Here is a 13,278-nt window from a genome sequence, read left to right as displayed (position 1 = left end):
ACCTCTTAACAGGTACACATATAAAGAGACGTTTTGTGTGTATTAATCATTCAAGGGGTCACTTCATAAATTTTAGCATTTGTTTTTCCCGCGTATTTTGTTAGTCTGTGTTTTTATGCATCACAACAGTCATTTAATTTTGCTTGACCATTTTTCACCCCATAGCTAATCCTTAAAATTAATTGATTGTGCTGCTGTACATTTAAAGAAATTGTTCACCTAACATAAAAATTCAAAAACCAAACAAAAGGTGGATTTGGGAAGAATATCCTAGCCATATACTGAAAGGGGAATGAGTCTGTCAAGTGCAAAAATGACATAAAGTCTTACCAGACTAGAAAATGTAAGGAAAGTTTGGTTTTTCATGATATGAACATTTTAAAGAGACATAACAAATGGTTTGAATGTAGTATTTCCCAAAATGGTTCTTACATCCAGAGTTTCCCTACACAGAAAAACAGATGTTCTTCCATACATTATGATTGCTAGGGACACAGAAAATCGATCATAATCACAGTATGCCACTGAATAAGCGTTCAGTTGGTATTAAGGATGCTGAGAGCTAATTTTGACCTCTCTACCTCTCATTCCTCTCAAGTTTTACTTGGGGTGTGAAATGTTGAGAGTGACTGTGTGCCCTGCGGGCAAGGCTAAGTCAGGCCCTGACTGCTTACTCTCATTTAAACAGTGGGGTTTAAAAGTCAATACTCTTCCAGTGAGTGCGAGATAGACTGAGTGGCAGTGACTAAGGGATCCAGGCAGCACTATTGGATGGTTGACAGTTTGTGACTTAAATGTGACTCAAACCTCAAAACAACAATTGTTTTGTTGTCACTCTTTACAATGCAATTAGTGCCTAAATGATTGAGGCTTTTCAAGCTTCAAAATGATGCAAAAGCACCATAAAAGCAGTATTGTAACCAAATGTTCATGATTTGGTGGGACCAAATGTTAAAGTGTCAGTGGAGGCTGCTTAAGATGTATTCCAAATCTTCTGGAGTCATACAATGGTTTTAATAGCAATAAAGAGACTAAACTGTAAGCTGTTTAACGATAATCATCCTGTTGAGTAACTTGTGAACCACATAAGCTCAGCTCGTGAATGAATCATTTAAATTGTTTTTGCGAACAAATGATTCATTGATTAGATTTGACTCAAAAGAAGAACATCACTACTTCCCATTTCCATTTCCAATGGAAAACAGTCATCAGATAAACTTTACACTTGTTTTTATATATTTTATTGTTTGTTTGTTTGTATGCATTCCACCCATTCTTATCTCTCTTTTAGTGTCCTTTTAGGGAAAATGCTCATATATGATTCTTTCATTCTAAATGTGCTCTTAGTCAATTATTTACTAGGTTTGAGTTACATGCATTTAAAAGATAAAGATCAATACAGTTTGTTTATAATTAAGCCATCATTTACCCTAATGGTATCGGTTAAGGTAGTTTATGGTACTAGCTTTTAGACAATACTAATATATTAGATGTGATTTCCTTTCTGTACCCATCTAAGGGGACGTGCGAGTCAGTTGGACCTGACTGCTGTTTTCTTATGTGCCATTATTGTGATTACATCACACCATTTCCCACAGTTCATGGCTCTAATAATGCAAGTCCGCTTTGAAGGACACATAACAGGTAATAATCAAGGTTAAAGTAATTCTGTGTAGTCATTACCTCTGTTGTTGGTTGTTTCAGCCTCCCCCCAGCTAATTGAGAAGCCTCAGGATGTGCAGAAGGCCATCGATGACTCTCTGTTGTGGGAATGCAAGGCCACAGGAAAACCTAAACCCTCTTACAGGTGGATGAAGAATGGAGAGAACCTGGAGCCCACTGAGGTCAGTTCACCTCTAAGGTTTGAGGACGGTCAACAGACTTTTGTAATAAAAGTAAAAATATAAAAAATTACAGTTCACCCAAAAATGCAAATTCAGTCACCATTTGACTTGCTTTCTTCTGTGGAACACACAAAAATAGATCTTAAAAGGATCTTTGTCATGTATGTTTATTTGGACCCCACTGACCTTCATTGTATGGCCAAAAACAGTTGAAACATATCATATTCTTTTTTGTTCTACAGAAAAAATAAAATCATAAAGGTTTGGAGTAAATGGTAAACCTACATTTTTGCATGAATTATCCTTTTAAATATTGTATTTCAAAATACAGGTTTAGTAAAAAAAAATATACAGATTATATCTGAAGAAAGTTAAGAAACTTGTTATTTATTGTCTGGTTTTTATGTTATATCAGTAATTTAGTTGCAGTCATCACAGTAGATCTGCCAGCCATCTTTATTTACCTTGTGAGACCACTGCTTGAGAGCGTATTCCTTAATGGCTTTTCTATAACCGTCTAAATCAGAGTGAATCCACTGGAGTACCTGATATGTCATTCTGCGGACTCTCTAATAGTTCCCCAAAAATGCAATAAACTCAAGATGGCAATAGCTAGCAGAAAGCACTACCAATACTCTCTAACAACACATTTTAAAGATTGAACCAACACATTTTAATTTCATACCTCTTCCTTTTTTGTGACTTTGTCAAAGTTATTCTTTAGATGTGATTTTTGCAGCTCGGTTTACTTCCATTGTGTGACTTTTCAGGATGTTTAATGTGGAAAAAAGAGCTTGATTTTTATCCATCAGGAATTTATTGGAATATCGAAAATTGGCACTTCGGGACTTTGCGGTTCAGTTTTTGAGGGCTACACCTCTCCTGAAACACTGACTGCACAAAACTTCAGCAGCCTTTGTGAGGACAAATGAAAAGTCATTTGATGTGGAGCAAGACAAGACATTTTGATGAAACGCAGCCATTTTTTTCTTTGGAATAACATGCTGTTATGAATTATGCACAATAAGACCAGTAAAGTGCATTAAGTAAGTAAACAGGACAGTTTTGATTTCATGTCGGCTTTAAATAAGGTGCAGAGAGGAGCATGCTAATTACAGCTCTTCTAATCATCATTACTGCTCATCATTACATAAACATAATTACTGGTTTACCACCTACAAACATCACCAAACAACACAAGCTCAGAATATGAAGGACATTTAAAAAGTCCTTAAATAAAGTAAAATACATTTAATGAACATTAAGGCTTGATTTAATACATTCATAGCCGTGGACACAAGATGCAAGACACTTAGCAATCTCCCATTAAATCCTCAGATTTAAAACAGCAGAATTTGAAGTTTCCTTGAAGGCCATTAGGAGAAGGCTTATAAACCTTTACTGTGTACCAGACAGGCTCTTATTGTTTTGTCTTTCTCTGAAATCCATTTAAACTATAGTGAAAGAGGTGATAAACATTTATATGTCTCGACACTCTATTTAATATACAACCTGTCTCCACTGAGAGCATTTCACCCAGAATTCCAAACTCTAAGCGCATGAAGTTATTTTTAGAGACTAGTAGCTTTTCAGCGCAACTATGGTGTGGTGAATAAACAAATCAGTAAGCTTCATGTAAATTAGCCTTGCTATGCGATGCGGGTGCAAACAAAACAAAAGATATTGATCCATTTAGAGACTGTTTATGTGTTCAGAGACATGGCCACTTGTCTTTCTTCATCTGTCACTCATTCTTTTTCATCTTTCACACCATCGGATGAGAATATCTATCAGCGCTGCATAATTAGCAGTCTGTCCATTTTATTGTTTTGCACTTTATTAGAGAACGGTTCCAATAGAATACACCACAATCAGAAAAAAAGTTAATTTATATGCTTTGGACCTCAGGAAATAATTGCTAATGCAGATTTTGCTGGTTATAGGCTCCACGTTCGTTGAGTGAATTTGTATTTGAAATACCGAATTTGCATAATGATCAATGTTTTACAGGTATGTTTGTGTGCCAAGGTAATTGCCGAAAGGTACACTTGAATTTTAAATGCAATGAAATCTCTTTATTTTGCATTTATGGTTGTAAAAATGATTTGAAAGATCTTGCGCCTTTCTGGAAGCACGTCTCTTTGAGCATTGAACAAATACCACACGGTTTGTGTTATGACAGACTAATGTCTCAAGGGCACAACAATCTCTTGATTGAATCATAGCCCTAGCTTACATTTTGATTCTGAAATGTTGATTTTCAATGTATCCCGGTTAAATTAATTAATCAGTTCAGAATTATTACAATCTCCAAATGTCACCGTCAACATCAGAGCTTTAATCAATTGTATAACTAAAGGTCATTGATGTAGCAAAAGCATGGGTTGTTGACTTATACCATTTGTTATTTTCACTGTGCTTAATCAATGGGAGACCTTTCGTGTTCTTTCTGCCTTATTGGAACGCAGCATTGCTAAGGTGACCAGCTAAAAACCGCTTCTTTGTAAATCACTGTGACGCTCCAGTCACTGAGAAAAAGGGATATGATGTAAGGCACACACCAGGAAGCACGTCTCTTTGAGCATTGAACAAATACCACACGGTTTGTGTTATGACAGACTAATGTCTCAAGGGCACAACAATCTCTTGATTGAATCATAGCCCTAGCTTACATTTTGATTCTGAAATGTTGATTTTCAATGTATCCCGGTTAAATGAATTAATCAGTTCAGAATTATTACAATCTCCAAATGTCACCGTCAACATCAGAGCTTTAATCAATTGTATAACTAAAGGTCATTGATGTAGCAAAAGCATGGGTTGTTGACTTATACCATTTGTTATTTTCACTGTGCTTAATCAATGGGGGACCTTTCGTGTTCTTTCTGCCTTATTGGAACGCAGCATTGCTAAGGTGACCAGCTAAAAACCGCTTCTTTGTAAATCACTGTGACGCTCCAGTCGCTGAGAAAAGGGATATGATGTAAGGCACACACCGTGTCTTGGCTAATCTAGTAATAAACGTGTCAATGATCTTGTTCACCCGTATCATTGTGCTTGTTTGATACCAGCTCGTACTGCTTATGCCGAACATAGCTTATATTTGTAGTAGTTTGATTTAAAATGTACCACATAATATAAAACGGAGTGTTTACAACAGCTACAAACTGGTAATGAGGCCTTACATGTACGGTGTTTTGAACGAAAGGAGACATTATCGTCTTTTCAAAGGCACAGATTTAAATCAAGACTTAGGAAATGAAAACGTCCATGCAGCCGTGCACACGCACTTCATATCAGGATGAGATTTGCCGCAACTGTAGTCATGCATTGCGTTTTATGTCCTGACCCGACGGATTTCAAGCAGTGACATTGCCAATCACGGCATTTTAGCGCAGGCGTGCAGATGGTCCCCTCCCTCAGGTCCCGCCACGTGCAAAACTGCTGATTTAAGAGGAACGTCACGGTTAATTAGTACAGTAGTAAAGTGAAGCATCGCCTCACTCCGAACTGCTATATGCCACTATGTGATTTTTTGTGCAGGCTTTTTTGTCCCATATTGTGCATTCGTCCCTTTCTTCTCCTTTCCATTTTAATGTACACCGACACAAATCTCATTCAAGCGCAGATTATCCTGATGACCGTCTGCTGTTGTATATGCCGTGACTACAGTAAAGACGTTATTGACGTTATAGGATATTAAAAAAATATTACTTAAAAAATTAGCTCCCTTTAAAAATGAAAGTTGTGCCAAGTTGTGTACAAGGAGGTACATTAGGGCAGTGGTTCCCAACCCTGGTCCTGGAGGCACCCCAACACTGCACATTTTGCATGTCTCCTTTCTCTGACACACCAATTTCAGGTCTTGGGGTCTCTACTAATGAGCTGATGACTGAATCAGGTGTGTTTGATTAAGGAGATATGCAAAACGTGCAGTGTTGGGGTGCCTCCAGGACCAGGGTTGGGAACCACTAGGTTCATTAGGATAAACAGAAAAAAATGACATCAAAACAAAAATAAACCAAAACATTTACATATATGAACACATTTTACAAATATTGGTTTTAGGCATTGCTGAACTCTTCTGACTTCAAAATTAATTTCCGTCATAATAAATATTTACTAGACATTAAATCATTCGTTCAACCGGTTCATTCAAACCGGTTGAAAATTTTCAAAATTTGGCTTCATTATTTGGAGTTGTTTTCATTGGCAGAGCAAAAACAGACAACAAGTTACTCAATATTAACTTGTTTATTGAGCTATTATATTAAAGAAATACCACAATCATAATTGTGCTGTTGCTCTGAATGTCAACACGGCTGTGATGACGGGGTTTTTTTCCCGTTTTTGTGTGAACTATTCCTTGCATACGAAGAATAAAGTTAAAGGGCAAAATGTGAGGACAGAATACACTTTAGAGTGTTCTGCCACTTTTCATGCCAATTTTTAATATGAACCTGTCTTTTTATGAGCCTTTAAAATGTTGTTTATGCCTGCTGGAAGGAAACATTAGGTGGAAACTAAATGCTCTCAAGGTTACTGAGGCTGAAGGTTTATATATTTATTTATAAATACAGTATATATATATACACCTTTGATTGTAGCGTCCTGGTGTTTTTAAGATGTCTTTGGCATTTTAAAACCTGTTTCCCTATTTTATGTTGTTTTATACACCATATTCATCAAATAAGTTTGGTTAACATCAGAAGACATGCAAACTACATTGGATCACATATTAGAAATAGTATAAAGCTGTCAGCTTTAAAATATTAACCCAGCTTGTTTATAATGGCAAACATCATCCAGCCTCCCAACGGCTTGTCCGCGGAATACAGAGGCTTGAGCCCCTGTTAAGAAATAAACAAGCCAGGGCTTTATTTCCATCTCATAAACATACAGATTTATTGCCGTCGTTTTTGAGCAGCCTCCCAACGCAGTGTCTCCCATTAGTAATGAACACTCAGATTTATGATCGTTTCCATCAACCTCCAGACATAATTTACCTTCCCAGACACGTTGTGCTTTTATGCAGATTAGCAATCTCAGTAAAAGACTCTTAACGGAGATATCCTGTTTTCCACAGGAGAGGGTGCAGGTCATTAATGGCGCCCTGTCCATCACTCGCCTGGCGCTCTCCGATATTGGAATGTACCAGTGCGTGGCTGGAAACAAGTATGGAGAAGTGTACTCCAATGCTGAACTCAGAGTTATCGGTAAGTGAAACCTGATTAATTGCGTTTGACTGAAATATTAGTGTGGTTTGTAAATTTGCAAAGCACAAAATAATGACTGCATTTATATACTGTAGCTTACACTCTTTATCTCAACTGCATGCTCCTGATAATAGCCACTTATGAGTCATATAATGTAATTAGATGTGTAATATTGTTCATGACATGCACACATAGGCATTTTGTTCTTATTTGGAGGCAAATTTCTGTCAAGGAGATTTTTGTTGCTTAAAATTTAGTGATTGGTCCAAACAGGCTTTCGAAACTCCCCCATCTACCATTGGTCAGATAAACTAAAAGCCCCGCCCCATACTCACACCATTGGTTAAGCCAAGTTGCCAGGTTGGACAAATGATATTCTTCTCCTGTCACAAACAGAATACCAAAATAAAATACTTTAACAGAATATCCTTCACTACTTATTTTATGACCAACACCAAAACAGTCAGTGTAACATGATTACTGGATGAGTTGCTCTTACGAGTCAGTGTAGTCTGATTCCTGAATGAGTGATTCATATGAGATAGTACTTTTTTAAGTGAATCAAAAACACACAGCTCAACCAGTATAGTATGATTTCCAAACGAATTAGTGAATCAATCAGCTTACCAACAGCTGCTGATTGGTTGTTCATATGACAGTGTAAATAAAGATACCCATTATACATTTTATCAGTGGTATTTTATAAAAATAAATTTAAGATGTTATTACATGTTTTTGTTATTTTAGTATTGTTGTCTAGTTATTGGATTGCATTTATGCTGCAACGTCGAAAGTCTGTGTAAACACATTTTCAAAGCTTTATTTTAATGTATTCATTATTGAAATATCAGTAGGCAGTGTAATAATTACATTTTCTGTTTCCAAATATATATTCCTTAAAAGTACTAAAAAATAATCGTTGAACCTCTACCAGCTCATGCTATTGTTTGAGCCAGGAGCTGACATGTTGGGCTTCTCAAACACAGAAATGCTTTGGAAGCTCTGCAGTGTTTGCATTTACTCAGGAAGTCAACCTACAAATGTCTTACTGCAAAAGGTTTCTGCACGTTAAATTGGGATTGCGATTGTCATGGCCAGTAACATTACACTGCAGAGCTGTGTTAACTTGCCGTCTACTTCCACATTCTATTCACCCACGACTTTCTTTGTTTATTGTTTTGCCATTAAAATTCAACCGCCAAAGTGGCCAAGAAACTGAACTCACAGGAGAATAATTGTCAGTCCCTTACACAGATAAAATAATTGAAGTGCCTTTTAAAAGACAGAGTGTGAAGATTGTAAAGCCGGAGAAATTATCATAATAAAAACTCATTTGAGTGGGAAACGTGGAAAAAAAGAGGAAAGGACATGACATTTTCCCTTTGTTTTTCTTGGCAGAGATAAGGAGCGTATGATAATTAAAGTGTGCCACATACGCTGAGCCTCTGCTCTGCCATCTCTGTTTCTACATCATTCGTACCCGCGTACACATGTCTTCCTTTGAAGTGCAGTGATTAGAGTGGATGTGCTCTAAATAGTCCTTAATCCTCGTGTCTGCGTACCTGAAATCATGGTCAAATATGAAGGAAAAAATTGGCCTGATGCACGATGGTCTTCGGTTGTTAAATACTATTGTTGTTAAATATTTCAACAGTTCTTTGTGTGTCCTTTATTTATCAGTACAATAAGATATAGGACGGAAAATAATGGGGATAAGAGCGGGGAAATGAAAAAATCACAAACCGGATTCAAGCTGGATGAGCACCACAAAGCAAACCACTATGCCACAACTCTGATGTTTTCAGCCTATACTATTTGCACAGCAACATCAATAGTTATCAAAGTGTTTTTAAATTTAACTCAGATTGACATAATTACAAGCACCATTTACATTTTTCTGTGACACTGATTCATGACAATCAATCAGTGCTGGTTTCTATGGAAGCTTATTTACGGGATAGATTTTTAAAAAATTGGCAATTTTCATATCACAATTCTGACTTTTTTCAATTTTGAGTTTATATCGCTCTATTCTGACTTTTCTTAACAGGTCCGTGAGGTAAAGACTCAACAATCAAGTTCGTGTTTTTTTTTCAAAGATGTAAACTCGCAATTCTGAGAAAAGTCAGAATTGTGAGCTCATATCTCTGAAAAAGGTCAGAATTGAGATTTAATCTCAGTATTGCGAGCAAAAGGTTAGAATTGCAAGTTTATATCTCTGAAAAAAGGTAATAAATGTGAGACTCAGAATTGTGAGTTTATATCTGAAAAAAGTCAGAATTATGAGATATAAACTCATAATTGTAAGAAAAATGTCAGAATTGTGAGATAAAGTCAATATTACCTTTTCATGTTTTTTTGTTGTTTTAGTTTTTATGGTTTGTTTTGTTTTTTCTATAGCAGAAATAACCTTCCATAGGTTTCCTTTTGAAAGAAAGTTATGGTCAGATTTTTTTTTCAAATGTTTCATTAAATTTTTTTAAGATAAAGACTGTACATTTTAAATGTTTATATCTCCTAAAAGGGAATTTTGTTATGCCGCTTTACATGCAATTTTACTTGTTTTGATCCCAAAACATTCCTTTATTTGTATGTAATTAAAAATAGTTGCATGAGACAGAGTTTCAGCTGTTATTTTTTTCTGTGCTTTCTGTTGACGTATGGTCTTAATAAAATCTAAAACTTGTCTTTCGTTTCAGCTGTCGCTCCTGATTTCTCCCAAACCCAGCTGAAGAGCCACACTTTAGTCAAAGAAGGCGGCGATGTTCTCATTGAATGCAAACCCAAGATGTCTCCTCGAGGCACGATCTCCTGGCGCAAAGGCAACGACGCCCTCCGAGAAAACAGCAGGTAACTCCCTTATCCCACTCAGATGCCATTAGTCATATCTGCTGATGCTTTCCTCTATTTCAGGCTTTTTACGTAATGCTACAAAACCAGAGCTTTTCCAGTCTGATGCAGGAACAGTCAAACAGGACTGTGGGATGATGAGCCCACAATACTGTGCTTGTGCTCCAGATCTGGTTTTTGATATAATGTCTTTGTCAAATCATTTCTGTTATTCACAGCAACAAAGCACTGCCACTGCCTTTGGCCATTCATCTCTGCCTGTGGAATCCCACTACAGCAGCCAGAGAAAAAGCATGTCTCAGCATGTCTCTGCTAAGGGTCGCATCAATATATCTCTAGTGGGCTTTGTGTTTCAGTTTCAACTGCTCTTTTCTCTTTCTTTCTTTCATTCTATTTTACTATCACTTTCTGTTATTTGCTCACTCCCCTAAACACAAGAGCCTCATAGTGGGCTATTTTCTGCAGATGTGTATTGCGGATCTCTAACGTGTGCCCTGTTATTAAAAGTACTTGCTTAAAATATTCTTAATATACTGTGAAATATTATATGCATATACAAATATTGTTTTTATATGCATATAATGCAAATTATCTCATTTATTTTATTACTTACACTAACGTTTAAAAGTTTGGAGTCAGTAAGATATGTTTTTTTGACAGAAATCAATACTTTTATTCAGCAGTTTTATTAACTTTTATTAAGTTGATCAAAAGAGACAGTAAAGACATATATATATTACAAAAGATGTTTATTTTTAATAAATGTTGTTCTTTTGAACTTTCTGTTCATTGAAGTCACTGTTTCCAAAAGAAACACAACTATAACAATAAGACAGCACCAAATCAGCATATTAGAATTATCTCTGAAGGATCATGTGACACTGAAAACTAGAGTAATGATGCTGAAAATTCAGCTTTGCCGTCACAGGAATAAATTACTTTAAAAACAATAATAATAATAAAATAGAAAATAATAATATTTGTAGTAATATTTACAATATGATTGTTTTTGCTGTATTTTTGATCAAATAAAGGCAGTCTTGGCAAGCATATGAGACTTCTTTCAGAAACATGAAAACATCTTACCAGCCCAAATTTTGAATGGTAGTGCACTTCATACCCAGAGAGCATTGTATTCATATTAAACCAGTCTAAAACCAACCTAAAGTGGTTTATAGTGGTTCATCTGGTCTCCTAGTCTGGATCAGTTCATGTTTAGTTGTTTTGACAGGCTAACCAGTTGGTTTCCCAGCTTGTGGCCAAGTGGCCAAAACCTAAAACTAGCAACCAGACCAGTCTTTTCAGCAGGGCTATGATGTCCTAAAAAGACATTTATTTCTAATTAGAAACTGACTACATTGGCATATTTGCATGCAGTGTATGTTTGCACCTAAATATATTTTGTCTAAAAGATTCACATTTCACATAGAAACCAATGAGCACACTCAATTATTCAAATGGAGCCTGATGTTCTTATTAACAGCTCCAGTATGGATCACGCAGTCAGTCATAACCGGACTCTGCAGGTTTATCAGGTGACCATTGGTGTCCCCTCCCGAGCAAAGGCAGGGTGTTAATCAACTTCTCTGCACTCTTAGTAGGAGGTCAGCGTCCCTGCCAGACCAGCCGTTATCAACAAGCATATGTCCCCGTCTCAGCTATAGAGTGGCAGCCAGACACAGCTTGATACAAGTGCAGTATGTCACCGACCCGGAGCGTTTGCGTCTGACCACACTGGGATAGGCAAAGTTCAGCGCGTCTGTGTGTGTTTGTGTATGCATCTGTCAGTGTGTGCACACCACGGTTGCCCATCGTTTACATATACAAAGTTGGTGTTGGTGCTCATCAAACAGAGTGGCGGGCCGTTTGCATAAGAGTTACGCTGCCAATGTCCTTGAGCTGTCCTGTGTGAGAGGACAACAAAGCTGACGAATTCTTGACATCTGCACCTTGAAGAGTCACGGCAGGAAATTGATTTGCCATGTGACGTCTTTCTTCTTTTCACTTTGTTTTGCACCTCATCCTTATTCTTTTAAACACTATATTCAGGCGTTTTATTCACAAACAGATTTGAATATAGAGAATACGTGTTGCCTAGTTTGTTATGGGTTAATTTTAGGAAATCTTGTGCACTGCTTATGATTTTAGAGAAGATAAAGTGGCCTCAAAAAGTATTTGCCACTTAAAGTGACACTTAAGAATATCTGAATGTGATTGCATTCAATTACAAAAAATATATAAATAAGTTGTGTGTTTTTTTTTTTAAGAAGGATAGAGCATGCATCCTTTTAAAGCAAAAAATTTCGCAAAAAAATAAATTTGTTAGATTTTAAATGATAAAACAAATGCATTTGGATATTTAATGGCTGTCATGCTTAATTGCTGGTCTCTGGCTACATAAATCCACTAAAAGTTATCAGAAAGAATTAAGTTAGCCTGATATTTTGTTGTCTAATGCAATGCAATTTAGACATTTTAAGTGTGGCCTAAGTGTCCAAATACTTTTTGGGTCCGCTCTATCTTAACCTTATTATGGAAGACTTTTATTGTCCTGCCTGGCACGAAAACATCATAAACCCTACCACTTCAGATAATAGTATTTGCTGTGCTTTATTTGCTATAAATATTGTGTTAGGCAGTGCTTGTTTTCTTTTGAGGAACCAAGTGTTCCGTGGTTAGAAAGATTGCTAAGAGCCTTATTTGAATTATAAGGAGCCATTTAAGAGCCAAATGGGTGTTTTTGTGTTGCATTTTGACTCCAAAGAATTGTCTTTAAAAAACAGACATCATACATATCTTACAAGTTATTTAAATAATAAATATTGCCACTCTGCCTATGGGGGGGGGGGGGGAATAAGACAGTGACTAAGTATTTATTAATGGAAAATCAGAACATTATTTTTTAATGCCGTTTGGGCCCTCTCTGTGGTTTAGAACAAAATACTGCTCTTTTTCGCTTTTGATAGGGAATGGATTTCCACATAGACCTCCTCACCTATCTTTGACACACAGGTAATTAAAAAGAAAAATGGATAAATCACAAGTTTGCACGTACATGTCCCAGGTTGTATTGTGGCCAGCGAGGTCTGGTCAGAATGTTTGATTGCATCGTCAATAGATGGAAGCCAGCCAGGGAACTTTGTGCAGAATTGAATGTATTTCTGGAAAATGCTGACTTTCTTTCAAGCTCCTTTGGACACCTACGCACACTTATGAGCGCACACTTTTAAACTGATATTCATTACAGTTACTTGTTATAAAAACTGCATAAGCTTCATTATGTACAACAAAGTGTATCACTTCCTGTGAAAGTGAGAAAGTACTTTCTCTAATCACTTTAGTGTTCTAATAGCAACTATATATATATA

The 13,278-nt window shown here is 36.5% G+C and overlaps 1 protein-coding gene across 1 annotated transcript in view; it reads left to right on the top strand.

Moving 5' to 3' along the window:
• cntn4 (contactin 4) overlaps positions 1-13,278 on the top strand; it is a 141,781-nt gene that overhangs the window by 91,880 nt on the left and 36,623 nt on the right. Inside the window, exons 9-11 of the mRNA XM_016238920.1 lie at positions 1,705-1,844; positions 6,931-7,060; positions 9,760-9,910. Of these exons, the coding sequence (XP_016094406.1) occupies positions 1,705-1,844; positions 6,931-7,060; positions 9,760-9,910 (421 nt within the window). The remainder of the gene's footprint in view (positions 1-1,704; positions 1,845-6,930; positions 7,061-9,759; positions 9,911-13,278) is intronic.

Source organism: Sinocyclocheilus grahami, unplaced genomic scaffold, assembly GCF_001515645.1.
Source record: "Sinocyclocheilus grahami isolate Dianchi unplaced genomic scaffold, SAMN03320097.WGS_v1.1 scaffold551.1, whole genome shotgun sequence".
Lineage (NCBI taxonomy): Eukaryota > Metazoa > Chordata > Actinopteri > Cypriniformes > Cyprinidae > Sinocyclocheilus > Sinocyclocheilus grahami.
Note: the sequence above shows the minus strand (reverse complement) of the source record. Positions and strands in the feature narration are given on the sequence as shown.